The 26,781-nt window shown below is 41.2% G+C and overlaps 1 protein-coding gene across 3 annotated transcripts in view; it reads left to right on the top strand.

Annotated features, from left to right (window-relative positions):
- Nucleotides 1–2,748: 2,748 nt before the first annotated feature.
- SMOC2 (SPARC related modular calcium binding 2) overlaps nucleotides 2,749–26,781 on the top strand; it is a 139,209-nt gene continuing 115,176 nt past the window's right edge. For all 3 annotated transcript variants that reach the window (XM_066315804.1, XM_066315803.1, XM_066315802.1), the window contains exon 1: nucleotides 2,749–3,244. In XM_066315804.1, the coding sequence (XP_066171901.1) occupies nucleotides 3,170–3,244 (75 nt within the window). In that variant the 5' untranslated portion in view covers nucleotides 2,749–3,169. The remainder of the gene's footprint in view (nucleotides 3,245–26,781) is intronic.

Here is a 26,781-nt window from a genome sequence, read left to right as displayed (position 1 = left end):
AAAGCAGCTTGTGTTGGTCAGATAAGGGAACCTCATGGAGCATTTTATGTAGTTCAACAGCAGTGGATCCAAACAAATGGGAAATGCACAGCAGAATTTAATGAGTGTTTTCATTTCATGCTTCTAATTGGGTCAGAAAAAGCAAAAGGGAATTATCTTGCTGCTATAGAATTGTGCAGGCTGCTCTAGAGTCCTGTGGATGGTTGCCCATCCGGCATTAAATTCATCAGGATTGTTCCAATAAAGATCTTGGAAATTCTAATTGGGAGAAAGGAAGACTTATCTATCTCTTGACTATCAAGACTACAGAAAGTAAATCCTCTTAGTTTACAATATAGCACTGTAGTGACAGGGATGGACTTCTAGATTCAGGCTGAGTTACTTGGCAGGAGTATGTAAGCATTCAGGAGTCTGCTTATCAGGATCAGGTGTTGTTTGGCAGAGGATAATGCAATGCTGAGAAAAGATTCTTTTTTGCCTATGGATTTCTGGCACCCCTATTCAAAGAATTAGCAAGCAGATTCTCTGCTCACACCCGCTTTTCAAGTTTGCAGCTTCTCAAGAAAGAAATGCATTCTGCAGCCTCCCTTGAGATATACCAAACCCTTGATTTACTTTTAAAATTTGAAAAAAAAAAAAAAAAAAAAAGGATATAATACTCAAGCAAGCAGTTCTTGTTATACCTAGAGAATACACAGGCACCTACAGACATGCAAACAAGTACAGAACAGCTACTTCCATGTTGTGTGACTGCAGTTTGTTTTTTAGATATATTTCTCATCAGTTCCAAGAATGTATTTTTTCTGCTATGTCAAATCCAAACTGCTGTGTCATTCAGCAAGTCCTGACAGATGAACCAAGAGCAAAGGGACTGGTGGCCATGAATTGCCTTTGCCCAGCTACAAGCTACATGCCAGCAGTGCATACAGCACTGAAGTGAAGGTGAAGGAGCTTCAGGGTTTGCAAGATACAAAGAACAAGGTGAAAGAGGACAGAAAGCAGGCATGGGCTTATGATGAAAGGGACATGGACCTAAAATGGGGTGGACTGGAGAACATGGAAGAGGACTAGAAAGATGGGGGAAACAGGACTTTGTACCTGTTGTGAATAACTTTGTGGTATGAAAGAGGCTAGTCATGGTCACAAGAAAAGGAAAATCCTTTTGTCTCGGACAGACATCTTAACATTTCCAAGTTTCACCCAGCTGAGAGGAAAGGGCTATAAAGCCCATGCTGGCAAAACATACTGCAGTGCCTAATGTAGCAACTGGCAATTTGCTATCACTATGAGCAATGTTGCTAGTTTGAGAGCAGTAGAGGTCTGGAGCAGTGAACGGCCTCAAACATGCTCCAACCTGGGCTTTGTTTTCTTTTCCCACATTTAAAAAGCTGCAGGAGATATTACAGGCCATTTACACATAGATGCGTGCAAATGCTTTGTTAAAAATTGCATCATATAAAACAAAACCTTTTGAAAAGGGAGCTTTTCAAATTCTCGTGACTGTAGGTGCTCATTGAGACCTGGCGATGCTGCGACTACTTCGCTGACTGCATCCACCGAACATTGTAGAATCTGGAAAAGTCAGAAGTAGGTCTCTCAAGTAGGGCACTCAAATCTCTCTGTAATTAATACCTACTTCTCTCCACCTTGGTTTACCATGCATGGAGTTACTGCCCTAGAGAGCATGCTCTACTCTTAAGCCCCTGAGTCATGTGTGACAAAGCCTGCAAGGATGTCAGATTTAACCCTTGAAGAAATTGTCACTTGTGTGCTGTGAGTGTGCCACTTTGCAGCCTTCCTAAAGCCGTATTGTGTTCTCTCCCACACACAGGCACACACGGAGAGTAAAGCAAGCCCTGATAGCTTCATCGTCCCTGCTAGTACCACTTAACTGCGAGGATCTCTGCAGGCTGGCAAGCTGTGGGTCCCCGGGAGGAACGGGGAACTCCAGTGACAAAATTGTAGTGAAAGGGTTTCTTTCAGGCAGCAGGGACGACGAGATCCTTCGCAGTAAGGAAATATAAACATACCTCCATTTGGCTCCTAAGAGGTGAGCAAGAAAAGCGCAAAACTCTGGGCTGGAAGGTCTCAACAGGCATTAACTGCACGCGTAGTGGCGGCCCCGCAGCCCCAGCATCTCACCGGCGTACCGCGCATCCCGCCCCGGGGCAGCAGTGCCCGCTCCCCGCCGTGCTGGAGCGCTTGGCAGCCCCCAGCGACGCCCGGCTGCCCCACGGGGAGCTGCCACCTGGCTTTGGTCCCAGCCCAGAAACTTGGATGCCACGGGCCTGGCTCCTGCCCCGTGCGGTGCCCTGCGGGAGGCGCGGCGGGGCCGGGGCAGGGGCGCTCCGGAGCAGGTCGGGGCTCACCGGGGCGGGGGTCGGGACCACCTTCCCCGGCAGTCAGGGGCTGCCGGTACTTGTACATGTTGATTCAGCATGAGGCGGGGGGGGGGGGGGGGGGGGGGGCGGGGGGTGAGGGAGGAATAAACCCTGCGGGGAAGCAAGCGGCGTCCCCCGGGAGCACCGGGGAGGGTTAATCGGCGAGGATCTGTGGGTCTGGGAGGAGAAAGGGGAGGCCGGGCTGGGGAAGGGGAAGGATAAGAGGAAAAGAGGCAGAGCGGCTCAGAGAGGTCGCACACCGCCAGGCTCCGCAGCCGCGGCGGTGCCTTCCCGCGTGCTCCCGGTGGTGGTGGTGGGTTCTCCCTTCCCGTCCCTCTCGTCTCCTCCCGCTTCCCCTGCCGCAGAGGGCTCAGGGCTGGAAGGCAGAGAAAGGGACCCGCAGGGCTAGACAGCAGCCCGCCCGAGGCGGAGGCAGGCGCGGCGCCCCGGGGGAGGCGGCGGCGTCCGGCAGATTCCCCCGGCAGTGGGAGGGCTCCTGGAGAGGAGAGGCTGGAGAAGCATCTCCTAGCCGGGGTTGACTCTCGAGGAGCGAGGGAGGGACACAGAGCAAGGGAGAAAGTGCCGCCTCTCAGCTTTACGGGCGTCCCCAAATTTTAAGGACTGGGGTGGGGAAAAAGAAAACTGAGGATCTGAGCTGGGACCTCCCAGCCGGAGCGATTGAAAAGGAGCCAAATCAGGCGTCGGGGAGGGGCGGGAGCGACATCCCAAGGAGAGTCCCCGTCCTCCGCTACCCGCAGCCGCTGCGTGCCCGCCGCCGCCGCCTCAGGATGTGGGTGCCGCTGCTGCTGCTGCTGCCGGAGCTGCTCCCCGCCGTGCCGGCGCAGAAGCTCTCCGCCCTCACGGTAAGGCCACCCCGCTGCTGGCGCCGGGCGCCGTCCGGGCCGGTCCCGGGCGCACCTGAGCGGGCGATGCGGCGGCCCGGGGCGGCGAGGGGCGCGGAGGGAGGGCGGCAGGGAGCCGCGGGCGGCGGCAGCCCCGGCCCGGGGAGCAGCCGGCACCGCCGAGCGCCGCCGGCGAGAGAGAGCGCGGCCCGCGGCTGCGGAGCGCAGGTTTACTGCGGGTCCCCGCAGAGCTGCGGTCCGGCGTTAATGTCCGTGTTAATGCTTTTATTTGCCCGAAGAGGAATAATGCTGCAGTGAGGTCTGCTTTTGGACCGACTCGGGCTGGCCGATGTTGCTTTACTTTAATTATAAAGCGGCATGAAACAAGCCTTTCTGGCTATTCCAGGCTCCACGGTGCTACACATGAGACTCCGTGTAGAGATGGGCGAGCCAATTCATTAGTCTTACTAAATAAGCCATAACCACTTTTCTAGCCAAGACCTGAGGTTTGCAGCTAATAGCTCAGCTCAGTCTTCTTGTAGAGTTTGCAGTGTTTGCGAAGCTATAATTAATGCAATCTGTAGAAATAAAAACATTTTCCTTAAATGTGTTTTTAAACAAGTGCTTGAGTAAACATAACGGGCAGCGAATACCTCTTTCAAGCTGTTTTTAAGTGTTTTGGTGAAGCCTGTGCGCTTAGAGTTTATTATGGTAAAGTTACGGGCAGCTGCAAAGTGAAATAGACCCTATTTTGTTTAAGTCTTTCAGAAAATTTCTGTAAAATCCCGAGAGCTGAGTTTTTTCCTTTTTTTTTTTTTCTTTTTTTTTTTTTTTTTCTTTTTCTCCCCCTTGTTGAGTAAGGTGCTAGAGGGACAGCTCAAGGTGAAATGGCAGTGGGGGATGGCTGAGCTGTTCATACCTGAAATTCTTCAGGAAAAGTTTGGCCTTGTTGTCTAAGTTTGGCTTTTTTTTTTTTTTTTTTTTCCCATTAAATTATCTGTGCTGCTAATTGAAAACCTTAAAGGAAGGAGTTTGCACCATGAGTTTTACTGTGTGTGGCATTTTAAAGTGTCCGAGACATAAAGGCAAGTGATTCTCATATTTTACTTTTTAAGACCCTCATTTGAAGTCCCCCTTAGACTGTCAGGTGATACATACTATCCTAGTAAACAGATTAACATTGCAATTTACTTTCAAGTTCACTTTAATGAATGTATAAACATAATTTACAAGATCGGACATGTAATATTCCTTTTCTATACAGAAAAAGACTTCTAAATATTTATGTTAAACTGAAAATGCTACCAAACCTTAGTTTATCCAAGTGTAAAGTAAGAATGAATGTGACCGTTATAATATCTTTGAATGTTACATAACCCAAATGGTATTAAAGCCATTTAAAATATGGATATAAATCACTGCAGAATATAATATACTTTCGTTTGGTGAGGGATTATCTGCCTCACAGAAGGGAAGAAAAATTTGGCCAAGGGCACTTTGGCAAACTTAAAAAAATTAAATGTCGTAGACCCATGCAAATGTATTTGACATCACCGTTATCTGAGTGATGTTAGATGTCCTTCTGTTCCTTCTTTCACCAGTTCTGAGTGTGCATTACTGATTTCTATACCTAACAGTAGTCTGCATCTTTATAAACCATGAGCAGAAAGTCAGTCCTGGTGGAATTCCCACCCTCTGCCTCTGCAACCAAAAAGGTAATGGTTTTGAAGACGTCAAGCTTTCAGACTGAAATGAACATTTTGGTAGGTACTTACTCTTGTAAGTAGAGGACTGTAGGTAGAGAGCTCATGCTAGTCTTCCACTGCCTGTGCTCTTCTTATGGAAAGGGCTCACCCATGCAAATACTGGACTACGTTGGAAATCCTTCCTTAAACAAGTAATGGACAGGCAGACACCCATGGAATGAAATACACACACACACTGATGCACATATACTTTCTACATCTTCCCACAAGGCTGAACTTTGAGTGAAGCAGGTTTATTTCTACTGTTTCTGTACTTAGCTGTTTAAACAATAAAAAACAATGTTATAAACAGCACCAAATACCACACCTCTTAATCATTCTCAACTCCTGTAGTGGTTTTGCTTGTAGCTCACAGAATATATAACCCCTTTCCACATGTACCTTTCTCAAATATTGGTGGATAATATCTACATAATTACAAGGACAACAAACCCAAGCTGTGTGGAAAGACCAAGAAAATCTATGGCTTTTCTTTCACCTGCTGTGCCACTGTGTGGCAACTGAGAATGGCTATTCTTTCCTACACATCAGATACAGATTTTATTTTTATTTGTGGTTTGAAGAATAACAGCTAAAGCTGAAATTTTCATAAATAATCAGAAGTCATGGGAACAGGGCATGTTTCACTGTCGATCTGAGTTTTATGAAAACTATGGGATGAACATGCAGAAGGAATGAACTTGCCTGATGACAATACTGTCACAGCTATACTCATCTTGCCAGGTGGTGGCAATATCAAGGTCACAATCTCCTTTACTGCAGTGGTAAATCTGACATAAGATGAGCCTTGACAGAGATATGATAATAAAATTATAGTTCCCTCTAGCAAAGGCCGTTCTACCGTTTTCAAAAAGGTAACACATGGATCAGAGGTTTTTTCCTTGCCTGGGGTCTAAGCAACAAACTAGGTGATGGCATGGCAGGGAGAGAATTATATTTTAATCTATATAAACAGATCTCTGGGCTATTTTAACTTTATGTCCTCACTAACTCCATGAATGGATCAAGTACTACTTTCAGAGAAGACTTTCAGTAGCTTACAGACCTGTTTCCACATTTAATTAGGAATAATATTTTTGCATTTCATTTGAGCAGACATACCTACAACAACCACCTATTTCTATAGCCCAGGTGCATATGTGATTTTCAGATGTTGGAAGCTTTGCAGTAGTCCAGTAGCAATAAATTACAGAGTTTTCACACAAATATTATCTCCAAGAGATTTCTGATTGTCTGGCAGTCTTATGTGACTGCAGATTTGCAAGGAGTGATGAGCATATGGCTTCCTACCACATAACAGCTATTAGGACGATTTCTGGCAGGCAGATGTATCAGAATAATCAGCAGGTAGTTTAAATGTTCCAGTCTGCCTAAAGTCTGGTCCCCTGGACCTCATGGCTATATCTAAAGTGATTGTGAGTATTGTAATCTGTCCCTTCTCTGCCCAAACTGTGGACCCAGGCAGAATTTACTTGCCTGCCTGCCTGTGTGCCAGGATAGAGAAGAAGCATGGGAGATGGGCTGATGCATACCTGAATCTTTATTGGGAAGCCATGATGTGCACCAAGGTTTAAGAGTTTCAGGGTTTTTATGCATTCACTGGATTAGAGATAGTCCAAAGTTACTTTGAGTTTGTAGCAGTCTTGGCTTCTTGCTGCCAAAATTACTCTTTGCTAAGGTTGCTCCTGGACTCTAGTCTCCTGAGTAGGACGATATTGCAATAATGTGAGCAATACCAGGTGAAGCGAAATGTACAGTGTGCAATACCAAGTGAGGGGAAATGTAATATTCCAATTATTAATTGCTAACTGAGCTTCAGGGATGCATGCAGGAGGAGATTGTTCTTTAGTGTTGTATTTATTGTTATTTCAAATGAATAAATATTGGCAACTGAACAATGACTTTCATTATGGAAAGGTAGGCTGCAAGCTGTCTCATAAGAACCCATGAGATCTGCAGGGATTGTAGCCAGTTTGGCTGCTCCTGTTTTTTTCTCTCCTTGTATCAAATACTAATGTAAAACATTCTTACATCCCACAAAGTATCTAAAGTAGCCTTCTCCTTTTACCTTGTTTGTAGAAAACCAGGTAGCACTCCGCAATTTTTGTAACACATGATTGGAATGTTTTTTGCAATGCTGTATTTTTATTCTGCTCTGTGAGATGCACCGATTCTTTCTGGGTGAAACAGATGTATGAAACTGAGGAGATCTGAGCCTTGTTGACTTCTTGAATTAGGGATATTAGGCGTATTGTGAGGATATAGGTACTTTTGTTCTGAAACACAGTGCTTTGAAGAAAGCTCATTTTGTTCCTTGGATAAGTAAGTTTATGATCACTGCACTTACCAACACACTTTGTCATTGTTTATACTGCATTTTTGAAACCTTCAACTTCCCTTTTATCTCAGTTGCAGTGTTGTGTGTGTGGATGTACTTCTACAAACAATAGGATACAAGTGTTTCTTATTTTAAAATCTTGATGACTTGCAACACACCACAAACTATTTATTCTTTCAAAGCCTTTCTAAACCATGTGCTTTTCTCAATACAATCGATAGATCTTACAAAAGAAGAAAGTTTGCTTGAAATTACTTCTTGAAATGAACACCTCTGCCTGTTAATAGTTTCTTTCATCAGCAGCTGACTATTTCGGGGAACAATTGTTTTGCTTTTTCTCCCTTGGCACATGCTTTGTGAGTATTCAATAGCATTTAGTGCCCTGGATAGCTTCCACAACACTGACCAATGTAAGGTGGACCACTAAGGTAGTTCAGTAAAGGGAAGCTAAACACAATCAAAGCTTTCCAAATTAAGGACCCATTTGAATGGCGCCTGCAAGCCAAAACATTTGGAAAAGTTACTCTAATTGTGACTGAAAAACCAAGACCATAAATAAAACTGTAAGTGGCTCCAGATCCTAACGACATTGTTACTGCAAATGGGCATTGGTACAACCAAGGGTACATCAGCTCTGAAAATAAAACACTTTCAACAATGCCTCCTTGCAATAAACTCTCAAGACATTTCTTATTAAAGAAACAACACCAAAACCTGTGAAAGTTGATGCTGAAAGTGTCAGCAAACTTATGTTTGGGGGTCAAAAGTAATTTTTGTGCATGCAGCCAACATAAACTACATCTTATAATGTGTAAGACATTAATGAAGATGGCTGGTTGACTGCATGCCCATAGGATTTTTAAAACTAGATTGGAAGAGTAGAAATGAATGTGAGTGAGGGGGAAGAGCAGGATGGAGCAAACAAAAAGAGATACATCATGCATATTGTGGCCACTTTTGATGCTGTCATTGGCCTCCTGTTGCCTACTGAATACCTCGAGGAACAGCTGTATTTCTTGACAGTGGGCAAACCTCAAGGTTTAGTTCATTTTGAAAAATCTCCAAAAGTTTAGCTGCTATCCAAAACCTATCTGAACCCTGTTGGTCTGGAAACCAGGCTGTAGATCTTTTCAAGATCTGGCTTGCTCAGAACTTTGCTCATGTTTCCATTTCTTCAGCCAGACCAGCCTCACCACAGGCACAGCCATTTTCATGGTATTTTGGTACTTCATTTCCTGTCAGGCCTGAGACCAGGAAGTGCAGAGGCGCCTGAAAATTAAAAACTGAGTAAGAAAGAGTTGGAATCAAAGACCTATTTTTGAACAGCAGTGAAGGTCTGAGTTTGGTTCAGGAGTGATATTTTTTATCTGAACAAGTTCAAACACTCTTGGGCAATCTGCAGAGTGAAAGGAGGTTACATCTTGCAAAGGACTCAGGGATTTCCAAAAATCTTGAATTTTCTTTAGAATCAAAACCCAGATGCATCTTAATTTTCTGGTTGATTTAGTATTGTGCTGCGAGGTAGGTTTTTAAAGAGTTGACATTATAGATTCATGATGAAGGCCATTTCACAAAGAAAATTTGTTATGCTTTCTTCCAAATTAATATAAACAAACTAGTTTTTGACTTTGTGAATACTGCCTCCTCTCACCCTCTACTGTCTTCTACAACAGAATTCTGGTGATGCCAGTCATTTGGTCTCAATGGTCCAGTGTATTTTCACAGGATATGCTTCTGTTGACATTTCTTTATCCACTTCTGATTATTAATTGCTAATCACTGCCTTGGTATTATCTGCAGTGGCAGATAAAATACTTTCCAGTGCAACACTAGAGATGAACCTGGAAAGAGAAAATACTTCCGAAGAAATTTGCAATATGCTTATCTCACACAGAATAATTTATGCCAAAAGAAGAGGAGGGATAGTGACATTTAACACGATATTGTCCATAAGCATATAAACTTAGAGAAGTTTATTTAGTTAAACAAAACTTAAGCAAATAAGCAGAGGAGAGAACGTATAGCATAAATACTTGCATTCTTTCCCTGCAGTTTTTCAGTCTTTGCCTAGCTTCCTCCTGTACACTGGGAATTGGTCTGAATTACAGCCATTGCTGTAGTGCAGTGGTGTGCATGGGATACAAGGGTACAAACTGCGGTTATGGGGAAGTGAAAGCTACCTAGAAGAATATGGACTAGTTTGTAGATTGGTGTGATAACACTTAGGATCAGAGGGTTGCTTAACGTGACTTTACCAAATTACCAGTGGTCGTCAAGCAGCAAAGCTAATGCGGTGTCACATCTTACCACAGAACCTGTAAAGTCAGTCTCTCAAATGGGAGTTTTAGCTGGTCCTTGCAAAAGTTATCACTTCGATGAGTTAATAACTGCCCTTCAGTGAATTTTTTTCCCCTCTCTGATTTATTACCTTTTAAATGTGACCACTAAGTGTTTAATCAGCTGTCAAAAATCCAGGCTAATAGAAAATGCAACCTAGAATTCTGGTCAGGACAGAAAGAGGAAACATTTCCTGAAGGCGATCCTTTCCAGCTCTCTCCCTGGCTTGCTTGGTGGCTTGCTAGAAAACTTGCTTGATATTTACATCATACCTAGCTTTTTTTCCTTTGTTTACTTTAGGCTGCTTGTTCTGTCATCTTCTGAGTCACTGAGTAAAGATAATTTTTCTTTTCTTTTGTGTTGCCCTAAATTTATTTTGAGGATGTAATAATATGCTTTCTTGTCTTTTATATGTTCATTTAAAAACTGTATACAAATTAACTGTCATACATACGCTATAAATCTTTGAATCTGTCCTAGAGCACCTAAAGAGTACTCACATGCAAATAAAGAAAAATTCTTGTACTTTGGAATGCTCTTTAAGTCATGGCTTTATGCTGTATTTTGCAGGTTTTTAGAATAAAATTGCTCCAATAAAGTGCTCACAGTCTTCTTACTTGGGCTACCTTTATTGTGCAATTACTAATATTCTGACCTTTTTTTGGAATTAAAACAAGGTACTATCAGTGAGTGAACAGTGTAAAAGCTCAGGAAAAATCAGTACATTTTTTGAAATGCAAGTAGCGACAGATAAAGAATAATTTTATTGGTATTCAGGATGGACTCACTGTGATCCCTGTAGCAAGCTGCAGTTCATAGAAAACCTGTAGATTGCAGGTGTTCTGGATGTCAGGGTGGGAAGGCAATGGCTCAGTTCCATTATCTTTTTCTTGCTCTTATCTGGAGTAAAATGGAGGAATGGTTGAGTTTAGTCTGAGTAAAATCTGCCATTGAGTCTCATTACTACTTTTAAGGATGGGGAGAAAAGTGGGTGACAATTTAGTAGACATGCAAACCATTCTAACCATATTTTAACTGCAACATGTCTACTTTTACAGAAATGCTGTTAAATACTTCCATGTCTTTCAAAGTATCACAGAATTCAAAGTGTGTGAGCTGGGGACCTGAATCATGCCATCTAGAGAATTGCTTTCCAAATGTTTTTCTTTGCTCTTCGCAGTGGCATCTTTGTGCGAATGGTGGAATCTAGAGTTTGGGGCCACTGTTCTGAGAACACAAGGTAGAAATATGGCATTGACAGCATGTCAGAAAGATGGTTATACTAAAATGTGAGCGTCTCTTCTCAGTGAGGCTGATACGTGTGCGCCATGCTGGTTTCAGTGCACTTGTCTTCATCCTGATTTTCTACAGTCGTCCAAACACACTGAGTTTCTCTTTGGGACTGTGAGGTCGACCTAATAGTCTTAAAATTAAAAGGAGAATTTCTATTAGGAGCAGGAGGAGTCATTGAACACAGCTTACCAATGATCTCTGGTTTAGTTGTCTCAGTTAATTTATTTGTCCTTGTCTGTGCACATGAAGAATAATTTATTGCATTTAATCACAGTGTTTTAATCAGTTCTCCTTCACTGTAGCCTCCACATGGATACTGCTTAGTCCAGACAAAGGGGTGTCAGTGAAAATGCCCAGGTTCTGTAGAGTTATATTTATGAATGCTGTGATCACTGTGCATTACCTATTTTCACCTATAGTGCTGTATAATACTGCTCAAATCCAGGGAGCAGTTGGGCTCATGTGGGTGATGGTTTTCTAGAGGGAAAAATCACTGTGAAAAATGTCACTTTTTAAAGTTAAGATTTCTATCGAAGAAATGAAATCAAGCAAGTGAAACCTGGCCCTGAAATAAGTATGCTACAGTGTACTCGAGGGTAGCACATATTGTAAAGATACCTTTGTCCCCACAAGAGGGTGCAGAAATGAAAAGGATTGTCAACATAGAAAATAAATCAGGCTTTGAGTTAACTATAGGTTTATTTGTTTAGTAAATGATCTCTGGTGTGTTGGATGGCTTATTTCTGGAAGAGAGCCATCAAAGATTGAAGTGACACAAAACAAAAAGCAGAGATGGAAGGGTCATTGCAGATCTTTCTCTTTTTCTCCCCCTGTCAATTCCGTTGCAAATGCAGAGCGGTGGCACCACTTGAGCAGCGTCCCCGGGGGCAGGGAGGTCACCTCTCCTCTTCCACGGCACTTCAGGGATGCACCACGGGAGGGAGAGCAAGAGCAGCGCGGTCTGCCCCGTCTCCACCGGGAAGGGCTGAAAGGAAGGGAAGCCCTTTTTTCCCTCCCCAGTGGCTTTATTCCGGACGGGAGGAGCGGAACAGGGGGGCACCTTGACTTTTCAGCACTTGCCACTCAGTTGCACATCAGATCAGAGATCAAATGGGAAAAAGTCTTGACACAAGCTATTGAAAGGTAGAAAAGAGTTCTGCAAAAAGAAACTGTCTTTAAAGATATGGTGTGGCTTGACATTCATTAACAATTACTAGCATTCATGAGAGCTTAGAGCAGGCTGATGTGAACAAGAGGGAATATATGGCCTAACATATGAGATGCTCTTGGCCGTGAGACATGAGGAGGAGTTCAGTCTGCAGAAAGCATAGGGCATATTAATTTCATTGCATGTATCCATTCTGTTTCTTTTTGCAGCATTTATCACATAAATTCTGGTGAGCAAGACAAAACAAAGTGGACAACTTATTTTTTACACTATATTTAATGGGATTGTATTTCAGACCAAGGCCCTCTTGGGATGGCAGCTTCCAAGCATGCCAAATTTTTGATAGATTTCAGCCTAAGTGGATTTAGTTGCAAATCTGAACTTTAAACAGGAGGTTTTATCTTTCCATCATGTTTTCTCCTTGAAAGTTTCCATAAATTACATTTCTGAGAGAAAGGGAAAGGTTTTTTTGGAAGAAGTGTTCATTTGGTAAATTGCTTTTCTGTTTAAACTTCCCTTTTCCAGGCGGTGAATGACTCCCAGAGCAAAAGCTGTCATTGCTTGATGATGGACTTCTATTAATTTGCAATAAAATTACAAGGCAACATTCATGTGTTGATAATTGATTTCACTCTGAAGGGAAAATGGCAAAAAGCAGAGCTCAAATGTCTACTAGTCTTTAACTAGTACAGCAATTTTCTCCACTGCAAAATGGGCATCAAGTACTTCTCTTATGAAGTGTCAGTGTTTATGTTCATTAGCTGCAAGACCAGGAGAGGTGTATGACAATGAGAGAGTCAGGGTATTTCCTACTAGATGACAAAGCCAGATCTGACATCAAGACTAAATGGCTGATAGAGATTAATGTTTGCATCTTTGTGGCTGGTGGCAGACTCACTGAAGCTCAATAAAACAGCACTGCTGGTTTGGTAGAGTGACTGGTGAGATAATCACAGGTTCACATTACATGTAGCATTGAAGTGAAAGCAAAGAAAAGAGATAGCTCAAACTCTGCTGCTAGGAGCAAGTCTAGAGGACCTGGAAACTGGCATCTTTTGGGACTGTGACTGGGCTCTCTCTGGCCACTGTAGCTCTTTCTCCAATATTCTCCTTCCCCATGCAGTTGATCTTTCCTCAGTACTTCTTCAATGTTTACATGGCTTTTCTATGTATATACTCTAAGTTAATTGTGTTTGTACAATGTTTTTGGCAAAAGAGGCTTATGCCTGGTTGATCTTCTTGGTCTACCAGCTTTCAAGTTCAGTAATAAATAAATCTTGAATGACACCTTCTTGCAGGCGACACTGAACACAAGTAACAGAGGATATACAAGTAGTAGAGTTCATCAGGCAGTTGTGGCCACAGTCTGGTTGCTTACACCCTCTGCAAATTATCCGAGGTGGTTATTTTGTATAGACTTTCCTATATGTATGTGTGTATGTGTACACATACACACAGACAAACAGATATGTTTGATCCTACTCTACCTTTTGTAAAGAATTGGAGCAAACAATTCAACATTACAGGAAGTTATCAGCAAAATTGTCTATTCTCCGGTCGTCATGTTGGCCAAAGTGTGCTGCACAGTGCAGAGAGCCAAGTGTCATCTGCTTGGTATTTCCTGACTTGTGGGAGCTTAGTATTTCAACCTTATCATTGCCCTAAAGCTGGGCTTCTCAGGCTGTGGTATGTGTTTCCTTTCATGGTGCACAACTCTTTATCCCCTAAAGAAAAAGAGCCCTGAATCAACACAGCCTGGTCTTTCCTACAAAGAATAACCTGAATGTTTGGACACCTCTTCCTATTTTTGCATGTAAGTCAGATGGAGCTGGAAGCTTCTCTACCCACTGCCCTTCTTTACCTTTCAAAGGAGAAGAGGAGATGGGTTTGGATGAACGCTGCTTCCATCCTGTGAGTGCAGACCAAAGAACTGAGAGCTGTTCTTGCTGCTACATTCACCATCTCTGAGTACACTCTCTTCTTCTATAGCAGCAGCACCAAGAGCCCTGTGGGAAACCTAGTCCAAAGGCTCTCTTGACAAACTCAGAGAGATGTCAGGCATTATCAAGAAGCACAGAACTTCTTCCTATAGACTTTCTGTGGCTTCAGAATGTTGTGTCCATCAGCTGCAATAAATTCCCTAGACTGCCATTTTCTGCCTTAAGATGACCCATGTCAGTCATATATGCGTGTGCAGGGGTATGCTATATACATTCCCATGCAAACCTTTTCTTCCTTTTGTTTTCCAGCAATGACTGGAAAACCCTCATAAAAGCTTAAAGTTCCCTGGGGGTTAATAACCAGAATGTCAGCTATTTTCCCCCTGAAGTTTGTGTAATTTGATCTGACTGCTTTGATCTGCTATTTTTTGTTTGTGTGTTTTGGTCTAAGGGATTGATGCATGGAAGCCTAGTGTTAGTTTTCATTTGACAAGATATCTAAGTTGTTAGGTTTTGACTGTGTTGGAAGTGCTACAGGACAGCTTTGTTTGTTAGTTGATGAAGTTGTGTAACCTAAAGACTGAAAAGAACAAAAAGAATACCATCTCCTTTCAAATCTCAGATCAGGTCACTGCAGAAAATGCCTCGGGCAATATTTGATTTTATTTTAGTAGCTCTCGTGATTATCATTCTAAATAGTGCCAGAATAGAGCTTTTAATGCCTGCATTGCTTATTACAACAGGAGAAATCAAAAGGTCACACAGTATCTTTCCTTATTAAAAAAATAAATTATTTCTTTAAAACTGCTATCCTGAGTCTTCTCAACACACTTTGGGGTGAAGAGGCTCCCAATTGAGATTCATTTTACAGCCATGTCAGGAAATCACACACCTTTAATAGAAATAAGAAGCAACCAGACGTCTCCAGTGAAATTAGGTTACAAATAGGACTAATCACATGTAAAACCTCACTATTTCCAGCTGACAGCAATTAAAGCAGTGTCAGAGATGCAATGAAATTCCCTCAAGGGATCTTCATAAAACTGAGACAAACATTAGAAAGAGTGTGCATGCTGGGTGGAAAAGTTTGAAAAAAAATGACAAGTCAATCAAAGCTGAAGGGGGGTCACAGTTCATACTCTCCAGCTCTTTTGTGGTATGCAGGATGTCTCTCAGGAAGAACCCTGCAGCTATCTGCTGTCAACAACAGCAAAGCAGGTGTGCATGTGTGCCTGGACTATGTGCTTTCTCTTTCTCATACCTGATGGTTCTTGCTTGAATAAAGGTCAACATCTTTTAAAACCTTGTGATTATTTTTTACTGCTTTTTTTTTTTTTTTTTTTTTCCTAAAAAACTGTTCAGTGGAGTGAGATTTAGAAGCTGTTGTCAAAGTATGATTGGAGTTGATTACCCAATTTCCTTTCATTTGTCGTGACTATGAAATACCCTGAGGGCTGCATGTGTCATATACACACATTCTGTGTCCTGTATTGATTAAAAAGTTGTGTGATGTGTGCCAGGTGTCTGCAAGGCAGTTCAAATGGCTAAGTAGCATGGGTGAGGGGAAGTGAGATGGTTTGCCCCACTCTTCTCTCCCTGCTCTTTATTGGTGCCGGATGGTGTCTACTTTCTTGAATCAACCCTGTTGTCATATTTGTCATTCTTACATTTTGTTGACAAGTGCACGTGACTACAGAACCTAAAGGTCCACTGAAATAGCTGCTAATTCATGAAATAAAATTTGTTAAAAGCCTGTCATTCACTTTTCAGGGCGAATATAGCTCACTTTCTTACTATGAATTTGATAAATCCCATATCCACCAAAACCGTTACTATATAACTACCATTTTTTTTCCCTGTGAATATGATAACTCTGGTCTTTGTGGCAAAGGCACAATCTCTTCCAAGACACAGATACTCTTAAACAATATGCTCAATGAAGTCTCCAAGACTCTTGTGGGAGACAGAGGTTCACTGACTGTTACCTGACCATGGTTGGAAGTACTGGTTCAATTGAAATAGAAGTGACCAAACCTGGAAGGAACAGCAGCTGAAGTCCACTGAATAGGGAGCTGTGCTCATGCCAAAATTGTGTGAAGAAAAAGGCTTGAGTCTCGGAATTTTTAATGTTTCTTTTTTCCCTTAAAAACCAGTGTTTGTTTCAAAATAAAATGGGTTATAAATAAAATGGGGTACAAATAACATGCACACACTTTGATAAAATTCTTTTCTTACAAGCAACCTGCAAGGCACTCTCCAAATGATTCATATTACCTCAGTGACATTGACTATCTGTGCATACAACTCTGTTAAATTCGACCTAAGGCTGTGTACTCGTATGGTTCATCAACACAATCATTAAGAAAAGCTCATGAAACTGGGATTGCTAAAATACCTGTTAATCATTCTGACTACATTATCTGGGCAAGCCCATTCAGTGTGCATTGGTTTCACAAGGCACTCTTTTTCCAAGCTCACCTCTCTCAATCAGTCCTACTGTCTCCCATGGCCTGGAATCTTGCCTGAGCTTGGTTGCAGTATGTTGGGTGAGGTTCCTGCTTCTTACCTGCTGCTTCTTTAGCTGACAGCCTCCCATGCTGTCCAGAAGTGCTTGCATATTGTGTTAAAACTCCTGCAAATTGCCTATGAGAACATGGAATAAGAGAGTTTGTGTTTACAACAGGCAGCCTCTGTCTTAGCAACTGTGTGAAAAAAGTCAATGCTGTTATTTCAGTTAACATGGCCAGGACTCCCTCGTGTCCATTAACCTGAAGCTGTAAATGATGCTGTAAAAAGAAGAGCTGGTCTTTCAATGTTCAGGTCACTTGCATTGTTGTGGTAGAACATTGATCACGATTTTCAGCTTTCTCTAGCTCAGAGATCTCTGCTGCTTGCCATTTTGCTATCTTAAATTGCTGTTGACTTCTGCTCTCTCTCTGATAGACCTTTTTCTTTGCTGCATTTTTCATGTCAAAGGTGGACACCACTGCAGTATTGCCATTCCATTTTCCATATTGCACTGGGATCTGTGCCACGGGAATCCATTTAACTGCTACAGTTTTGTTCAAATAAACTGAACTTGAATTGAACACTTGGCAGATTTGGCCTGATGGACTGTGAATCCAGATGTTACCCTTCTTCTGCTCATCACCTAATAAAATACATACCCACTTCTCCGTTACCCTAGGGATAATTTATCAGCTGCACTCAGCTTCATTATGGACACTTCCCTTATCCTGTGGAGAGTGGCTGATCTGTCTGGTGAAGTGCAGTCCCACTCCATGTAGTAGATTGTTTGGGAATTTGTCTTTCCTCTTAGAAAATATATATTAGGGTTTGGTAGGTAATCCTGATGTTCTGGTAAAGGCCAAATTAGTGACAGTGTGCCTGTAATGCCCCTCAGAACCACAGGAGACAAGTAGGTTAAAAAAAAAATTTGGCAAATATTTCTGCTTTATTCCTAGGTGACTGGCAGATCACTGCTTTGTTCCTGATTGATGGCTGAGTACATGAACAATCTCAAATGTGAGGCACAGTTGCAGTTGCCCAGTTGTTGCTGTTTATTTACCATCACCTCTGTAGTTCTTCAAGAGCAAGTGGAAACTGAGTTGGTGAAAAGGCTAGCTTCCTCATCTACTCAAAAAGCATTTAAAAAGGCTGCAAATTGTATCAGCTATAGCATGGGCTGAAAACCTGAGAAAGAGGAGTCACACTTATCCAAAGATAGGTACATATATTTTTGAAGGATCAAAAAAGAAAAGCACAAAAGAGGAAGAATGTGTTGATCAATATCCCATACAAGATAGCCATCTAGCTCCAGGCAGCCTAGGGAAAGTGCTTTCTTCATGCCCCAATCATGTACATGCATGTACTGGCTCCTTTTTTTGGTCTTTTTGTTTGCTTTTAACTAATTTCCTTCATTTGTGGATGAATGGCTTTTATTATCTGAGATTTAAAAAAAATTGTTACCAATAACAAAGCATGTGAAATCTTTCCTAGCTAATCTGATTAGCTGAATGGCTGACTATTTTCTCTCATGATAAGAGTTATGTAATCAAAACTGCAAGTGATTAAAAACTACCAATTGTTGTCTATGAAATGTTGCATTTTTAGAGAAAACACTTCTTTACAGACAGCTCTTCTGTAAACTTGGTAGGTTTTATTGAAATTCTGTGTTTAAAATGCTAATATTCTTAAGGAGATGGAGAGGCACTCTTACTGTATTGCAAAGATGTGTAGTAAAACAAAAAAGCTTGGTTTCCAAAGAGAGCTGACATAAGACAAAAATACAGGAAATCTAGCAATTTTTAAGTAGAAGGATTTTAATTGGAAGGAACTTCAAACAGCTGCAGTATTTCATGCACAGTGTAACACAGATGAAGCTACAGGCTACTGTATTTATAGTTTTGTATCAGTAACAGGATATCTGCTAAACAGGAATTAATACAGTTTTTAAAGTTTCATGAACTGATTCTGCTTCTGTGAATCTTGTCTAATCTGAAAAGTATTCTGCAAAATTAGCAAATTCTGCTACTTCTCTGACTTAGCTTTTAGTTAGCAATCACAACATCTTATTTTAATATTAAAGACAATATAGAAATATTTGCTGTTGTCTTTTTGTTTTGAAACTTTCTTGAGAAGTTCCTCTACCATTTTTAATATGTGAAAATCTATTTCTGATGACAGATTTGATGTATATTATAAATGTGGCTCATTTAGAGATCAGCTTATCAAACCTTCTGTTCAGAAAAACCATAGCTTTAGTACAGAGTAGCTAAAATATCCAAGGATTTTGCAGAATTTATAGAATATTTTCCAGCCTTGAAATATCTTATAAAATCAGGATCATTAAACGTTTGTAGGCATAACAAATATTGGTTAATTGTCATACCATGCAGAATAATCTTTAGATGCATCTGAACTATGGGAAAAAATTGACATTTGAATTTTGAATTATTTTTAACAAGAGACTGAGATAAGACAGGTCAAGCTGTTGGTTATTACTTTTGCTAAATTTGTTTCTGACCAGGCATATCAAAATGTTCACAGACAGCTGTAGATTTATCCCTGCAGAAACAGGGGGAAAAAAAAGTCCTTGCATAAGTATTACCAAAGCCAAACACTTATAAAGTAAAACTGTTTATTTTATTATCACAGTTTATTTTTCTGTTTCATATTCACACTCTTCTTTGCATGGCAGATATGATCATCTGTAGAAGTACAGAGATGTGATTTGGGAGATGTCTCCAAAGATCCATTATTGAAAAATTCCATGCTATTTAATTAATGCATTTTTATAATTATCTTTGGTGTTATACAGACAATTGCTTCATTTCATTGGGCAAGTTCCTTTATATTTATATCACTTTCATGATCTTAGTGTCAGAGTGACCTTACCCATATCAAAATCTTTAGTGCCAAAATAGTCCAGCTGTTTTCTCCAATTACTCTAATTACCCAATGTCAAAACATCCCAATAACCCAGTCTAAACACATTTGAGTCCAACAAATTAGCACATGTAAGGCTTTTTTTCTCATATTATTCAATTAAAAATGAATTTCCCTTCCTCGGTCCAAAGAAAATCATTACACATTCGTCTCAGGGGACCAATTCCTTTTTACTTGAGCCACTACAACTGCCTCTTAATATGGTAAAAAATGTAATGTAAGAGGCAAGAAGCCTACATTAGCGTGTCAGGTGCTGTGAGGACCAGGGAGTGGGAACAGTGGGGGCTCTGTGTGGGCAGGCAGAGTCTGTCCCACCCCCCACCAGGAGCAGGCAGCCCTGGGGCCCTGGGGCAGCCCCAGCCCCTGGCATCACATCGTCTCTGGATGGGCTGCTCTTTAGGTAGGAGGTCATTCACAGTTTGGAATATGGGCCTGAATGAGCAGAGCCCATGGTAAAGATGGAATGTGGCAGGAGCAGTGGATCAGGCCTGGCAGCGAGGTTTTAGCTGGAAAGCAGGTCCCATGGGTGGGGACAAGCCTCACTGTGGTTGTCACCTCTCCTGCAGGGCATTGGAGCCCCTCTGCAGGGACACCAGGGAAGAGGGGCTGCCAGTGAGCTGTGCTATCTCTCCATTAATCCTGAGCTCAGATAGCCAAGCCTTTGTGAAGGGTTTTGTCTCAGGACCTGTACATGGAGATCCAACATTGTGTTTAAGCTAATGAGCAGGATGTACCCTAAAAAAATCTCTATAATCTGTAAAATAATTCTGATGAAAATCCTAGCAGCTAGGTTTTTGATCTGGGCAAGGTGACACAAACTGACTTCAGGCAGGCATGGGCCAAGCTATTGTTTATGGTTTTACAGGATGAAATTGGGTTCGTTGCTGTCTACATAAGCACCCTCGTGTACCACGATTGCATTCTAGTTGAGTTACATTGTACTTTCTATAATATAGATTTTATAGCTTTAATTGCTATGAAATCCATAGGCAGTAGAGACAATTAACATCTGATTTGATCACATATGCTGTGCTGAATTTGCTTTGCTGATTATGTGTGAAGACTTTTCCCTTGGAGGAGGAGAATTAAATGAAGGTAGGTAGCACAGTACAAAACTGAAGGACCTCATCATCTAAGGTCCATGAAAGTCATCTTTCATGACCTAAGTCATGAAAAGTCTGAACAGAGAATCTGTAGAAAACAGTAGAAGGAGGCAACCCTCTGTACAGTGAGGTGGCTCAGACAGACTGTGAAGACAATGTGTATGCTGCAGTTTTACAGCTAATCACCCAGTGTGCCTGAGGAACATTAGGTTTTGTAGGTTCCCACATCATATTGACTCGTTTTGCAAAACAACAGTAACCAGACTGTTGACAGCTCGTGTTCATATGTCTGAGAGGACAGCAGCCTGTAGGTAAAGTTTCCCCATCCACAATCTCATCAGGTGTGAGTAGCAAGGTATTACAGGAAATGAACAACACTTTCCACGTTGATTTTTCTGCTTTCTACACCTTATAAACCAAGAAGTGCAAGTAAACCTTGTGGAAGCATGGGTAGGCTGCCAGAGGCAGAAGCTGCAGAGGGATGTGTCTATGTCTGTGTGCACACATGTGCCCAAGTGAAGAAAGCAGAGGAAGGACAGGTGCTTTATAACTATTATTTATAGCCATTTCCTCACTGCACAGCTAAGAATTGATCAAACAGTGCTGGTAGTAGGAGACTGTGCAGCTCAGTGTAACTGTGTTACCATGGCACAGTGCCCAAGCTGCTGTGGCTTTCAGGGTCCTGCAAGAGGGAGTGAACATATCCACCTACAACAAGACTAATGTGGCAGCACAGTTCCCCAGCAGGCAGTGCACGGACGCCCGAAATTACCATGCTTGTAATTGTCACAAACATCTTAAAGCTGTTTTCAAATTTCAGAAGCCTAAAGTGAATAAGCAAGGGGCTGGTAACAACAGACATGTGGCTTGCCTTCAGATGCTCAGACCAGAAAAGCCCTAGTGAAATCAGTTTCTATTATATTGCAAGGTCTGGTCAGAAATAATTCTGGACCACAACAACTGATCTCATGTTGATGAAAGATCAAATTTCATGCCTTGTGTTTGCAGTTATGAAACAAAAGGTGCTTGCCAGCATCAGCTTTCCTGAGACAACAAGAAAACTGACATTTTCTCCTCCCTGAAGAAAGAAAAAAAGGAGAAAAAAGTATCCATTTCTCATTTTTTGCTGCAAGAGAAATATTTTTGCTTTCACGATCTTACTTTATCATATCAGGATTTTTTTCCCAGACTTTAGGAGAAATGTTTATACTGAAAGCATTTGCAAAGTAATTTATGTTACTGTTATATCTGGTCATAAGGTTGAACACTAAACCAAACTCATTTACAGGATATGGAGCTGATTTTCCATTTGTAGTTAATATCTTTGATCAACTTGAATAAATAAAATAATAGGAAGAATTTTAGAATCTTTCAGTTGTCCTGGAAATTTTCTAACTGATTGTTTTTGCTACATTTGGCTTGTCTGGCCTCTTTTGATGTCATTTTTTTAGGATAAGCAGCAGCTCATGAAATTATTAAAGTTTTCTACAGGAACTACTTATTAAGAGTTTGTGTGGGGTAAAAATTTTATTGGCAAGTCCTATCTGCATTCACAATGAATGTATTAACCTTGAATGATCTATCTAGTTCCTCACCGAGATTTTCTTGAAGTAGTGGAGATTTTGTCACATCATTGCAATACCCTTGTTTTTTTAACATAATGTAGTTAGAAATAGACATTTTCACCAATATAAACTTATGGGTAGCACATCAAATGGATAATATGTATTTAATGGGGAAAGGAGAAATAAAACCTGTTTTTCATTTGCACCAGTTCTGTGTCAAGGAGATCTGCTGTAGTTGGCTGTTTAATTATCTCCTTCCCTGGCTTTTTTATAGCTGGTGGTGTGGGGAGTCTGATCTCTTAGGCTGGGAAGGGTCTGAGTGAGCTGTTGGTGGAGCTGAGGTATGCGGAAGGGGCAAGACTGCCAGTGCCTGTTTGCCTAAGTGCTCTATGGGTTATTGGCTCTTGGTGTTTTTCACGGTGCTGCTGCTGACAGAACAGACCGGGGTTTCTCAGGAGGGCTTTCAATGGATTGTTTCACTGGCTGGCAGCTCAGATCTGTTGAGGAGACAGCTTCTTGTGCTGCCAACAACAGTGCATAATTCCTGATGCCTAGATAATTAAGGCAAGATTTGATGTGTTCTGGTTTGAACTAAGTGTTTGGGCTAGAAACAAAATCTGGTGGAGAGACCGTCCCTAATGAAGGTTCTACTCTACATGACTTTAAAATACTTGTTTTTCTAGTGGGAAAGAAGCCTGTGCCTTTCCTCTGCTCACCAGAGCTGAATGCAGCCTGTGTGCTGCAGATCTGAATAGGAGTAGCTTTTCCTGTTCCTTCTGTGCTTTCTATGCCTTCTTTAGGTGCCATCTATAATCTGTTGCACAACACTAACAAACTATAATTTATGAAACAGTTTAATTCCTCAGCTAAAGGTACCAACAGGGAGGGAATTCTGAAGGTCAGAAAAGTATTATGGTTTTTATACTGCAGGAGCCTTGAAAATATAGATTAATAATTTGGGAATGAAATCTTTCTCATGATGTCAGCTGAAGTCCCTTTTTTATGCAGCCATCTCTCTGAAGAGAATGTCCATTTTCATGGGTTCAGTCCCGTTTTTTTGTGGCTATTACTGTACAAACATTGAGTAGCTCTTTGAGCTATGACATCTCAGAGGGGCAAGACTCCTTTGCAGAACCAGTGCAGTCCAGTTCACATCTAATGTATTCAGGACAAAAAACTCTAGGACTGGATGAGGTATTACTCTCAAGTGTGAGGTTGTGAACTGTGAAACTCCTAGAAGCGCTTTTGTGGGGTGGTTTATCTACCCTCTATGGCAGTGGTGGTGTTAAGGATTCTGCTGAACTGTATTTGTTGGTCTTTTTCTAAGCCAGTGGAGGGAACTGTTGGAATCCTGCTTGTGGCACATGGAGGAGATATAAATCCGTTGGAAAAAAGAATTTAGAAACTTCCCATCTTTCCAGGCACTTCCAAACTGAGTGCTTCTGTCAAGTTGTTTTGGCCTAGTGGCAGCAGAAACCTGTGGCTGTTTGGCAGGAACAAACAAGAATTTGTCCAGAGGAAACTGAAATACTGCAGCCTTGCATTTTTGGTTTGAATAATCTGAGGATAAAACTCTCCTGCCCATGTAGTCCTCCCTTAGGGAGAGCAGTGTGCTTGAGGAGAGAATTTTTTAGGTAGGTTGTTGTGTTACTCAATTTGAACAACCACCAGTAAAATCTTGTATGGTGGTGAACTCTTACATGAACTGAACTTTAAGGTGGATTTAATGCCAGCTTGCATGTCATAACTTAACCTTGGTGTTCAGAGCTCTGTGGTTGCTTTCAGGAAACAGGATTTTCCTGCACTAGCACTGTGTGTGATTCATTCCACAAGTGCATGGTTGGGAGAACTAAATGTCACCCCTATTTCTGGGGGTGATGGGAAGGGGAGGATGTGAAGAATGTTGAAAAGATGTTCTCTGAACCACATAAGAGAAACAATGAAAAAAGGAAGAGTTACGCCTCAAACCTTTATATCCCATGTGTATGTTACTGTGAGTTCACTCAAAATTGCTGTGAGCACTATGCCAATACTCTTAACTTTAGCTACTGCTGTGTATTTAAGGCTTTGTTGCATACGGGGGCTTCCTGCACCGGTGAATTTGCAGCATATATCCCAAAAGGGAACTCTGGAATTTTGCTGAATACCAGCCCCCATACACCTGTCAAACCCCCCCTTACTTCACACTTGTGATAAAAGCTGTTGGATATGTACATTAGATAACAAAAGGAGTATTTTTTCTCGTTATATTTTTTCTCCTTATTCAAATGGAAGTCATTGCACAGCTTCAACTTAGAAGATTTTGACCTGTAGTATTTGCCCGTGGAAACAGAGTGATGGATTATTGACGTCTGCTACTTATTTTGTCTTCTGTGAGATGCTGCTCTGTTTAGTGACAACAAACAACATTTCTCAGTGATTCTGGATGTGCCATATTAGTCAGCTAGTAGTCAAACTGTTCAGTTACAAGGAAGAAACGAAAATAGTTAAACACACTAGGTGGTCTGGTATGGAATAAGGATTTTCACCATAGGAAAAGGTTTATAATATTCTAAGGTGTTAGCAGAAGAAACTTGCACCTTTCCTGAAGGGAAAAAGACAGATAACACTTCCCAGTATGTGTTCACTTTAGGATCAGGAGAATAAATCCTACTGAAGGTTGTATTACAAATGGGTCCTTTCAAGAGTTCATCAGCCTCTTTGGTTTTCTTGTCTCTTAATAACAGAGGAGATTGACATCCAAATGGCTCCTGAAATTTTGAAGATCTTACCTATTTGAGAAGAAAAGCAGTATAGTTAGCAACACTTTACTGACTCCTGTAAACTGGATTGAGTTCACTAGTTTGGAGAAACTAAGATTGTAACCATGAAGCTATTCTATTAATATAATCTAAAAGGGATAAAACACAGGATAAAGTAGTAAAATGTTTCTTAGTCTGATAGGAAAATTCCTGAAGCTGAGCATTTTCACCACAAAGTCTATTACCTGCACTAAAACACATCAAGTGAAATGCTGCAATATAGTTAATGAAATTTTCATTTTCCTCGTATAAGCTTATAGTTAGTAAAAATCCCAGTTGCTGACTGGATCTTAGTAACAAATTGCAAAATAAAGGAAGAGGATTTTACTACGAGTTTTTAGAAGTTCAGCCAAACATAGATGGGAATGCCTTTTTCTTCTGAAGCCACAGTCCAGAGAAGGTTTAAATCTTGTAGGAAAAAGATGCATAACACATTGTGTTCAGGTCTGGTTATCTGCAGGTACACTGTGTGTTGTTAGTGCTTTTCTCTATGAGATATAGCAAGAGATTGTTACATTGATTGAGCCAAAACCCCTTGAACACTGGTCGCACCTGGAAGCTTTCAAGTCCTGTTCTCATAAGGAAATGTCCTTGAGTTACCAGTGCTGAAGAAGGGACGTTTGTTTAACTTTTGTTTGTCTCAGTTATATAGCCCATCAACGTACTGATCAATCTAGTTAAGGATTTACCCTTTGGGGAGTCGAATGAGTTTAAAACATAAACTGTAAATCTCTCTAGTTGTCACCTGTAGGTAGGTGTGTTCCACTGAGACAATAGCACAGTGTGGGGAAGTTTATCAACTTATTGGAGGAAAATAACCCTCTGCACCTCAGCATTTTAGGTACTGCTAATCTAAATTGTGTAACTTGCAAGGAAAAGACACAGCTGTGTACACCAATGCAGTTTACAATGGCTTCTTACAGAGTCCAAAAACTATCATTAAAAGACAAGCTAAAATTAATCAATTACTTGGGAAAATATTTTCCAGGTGTATTAAAATCTTCCACTTCTACTAGCTAGCTTTTTTAGTGACAAATAGCAAAAAGAGATGTTTAGGTAGAGATGGGTCTTCAAAGTACAACAGGCAGCTGCAGCATTTAAAACTTCTCCATGCAGGATAACACAATTCCGCTTCACAGTTGTGTTTTTGCAAATGACACACTGGCAATTTTGGAAAATTCGCTTTGCACCCATCAGAAACAGAAATAGATGGAACTCCATTTCCCTGGTTTTTTGAGACACAATAAAAGACCACAGAAATTTTCATTCAGCCAGTTACAGTTAGTGTGTGAATTCATCACTGTAGCTTTATTCACATAAAAGAAGCTGAGTCTCCTGTCTGTGCCAGAGTGAAGAATCATTGGAGACATGCTTGGGTTTTCGTAATAAGTGCTTATCACCCTTAAATGTAGATAAAAAATTCCAAGCAAGAAGAGATCAGAAAAATCAGTTACTTCCAGAAACCCTTATTTTATCTGTGTGTATTCTCTTAAGGTACAGCTGGGCAAACAAAGGCACAGCTGGGCTTACAAAGTGTCACCTGGCCTTCTTGGAAGCAACTGACATTTTTCCTCTTATCTCAGTATCGACCAGAAGATTGTAATTAAGCTATAGATGTTACTTGCAGCTATGAATGAAAAAAAGGTGAATTTTCCCACTCTTGTGTAATGGACAAGAAGTTGTTTCCTACTTTTTACTTACATGATTGAATAAATATACTAATAATTTAGTTTACTGAATGCACTCTTTGGGTAAAACAGTAGCTGCCCTCCTTGCTCTCACAGTAAGCAGTATGTTCT

This window comes from Sylvia atricapilla, chromosome 3 (genome assembly GCF_009819655.1).
Source record: "Sylvia atricapilla isolate bSylAtr1 chromosome 3, bSylAtr1.pri, whole genome shotgun sequence".
Classification (NCBI taxonomy): domain Eukaryota; kingdom Metazoa; phylum Chordata; class Aves; order Passeriformes; family Sylviidae; genus Sylvia; species Sylvia atricapilla.
The sequence above is the reverse complement of the archived record's forward strand: the minus strand, read 5'-3'. Positions and strand labels throughout refer to the sequence as shown.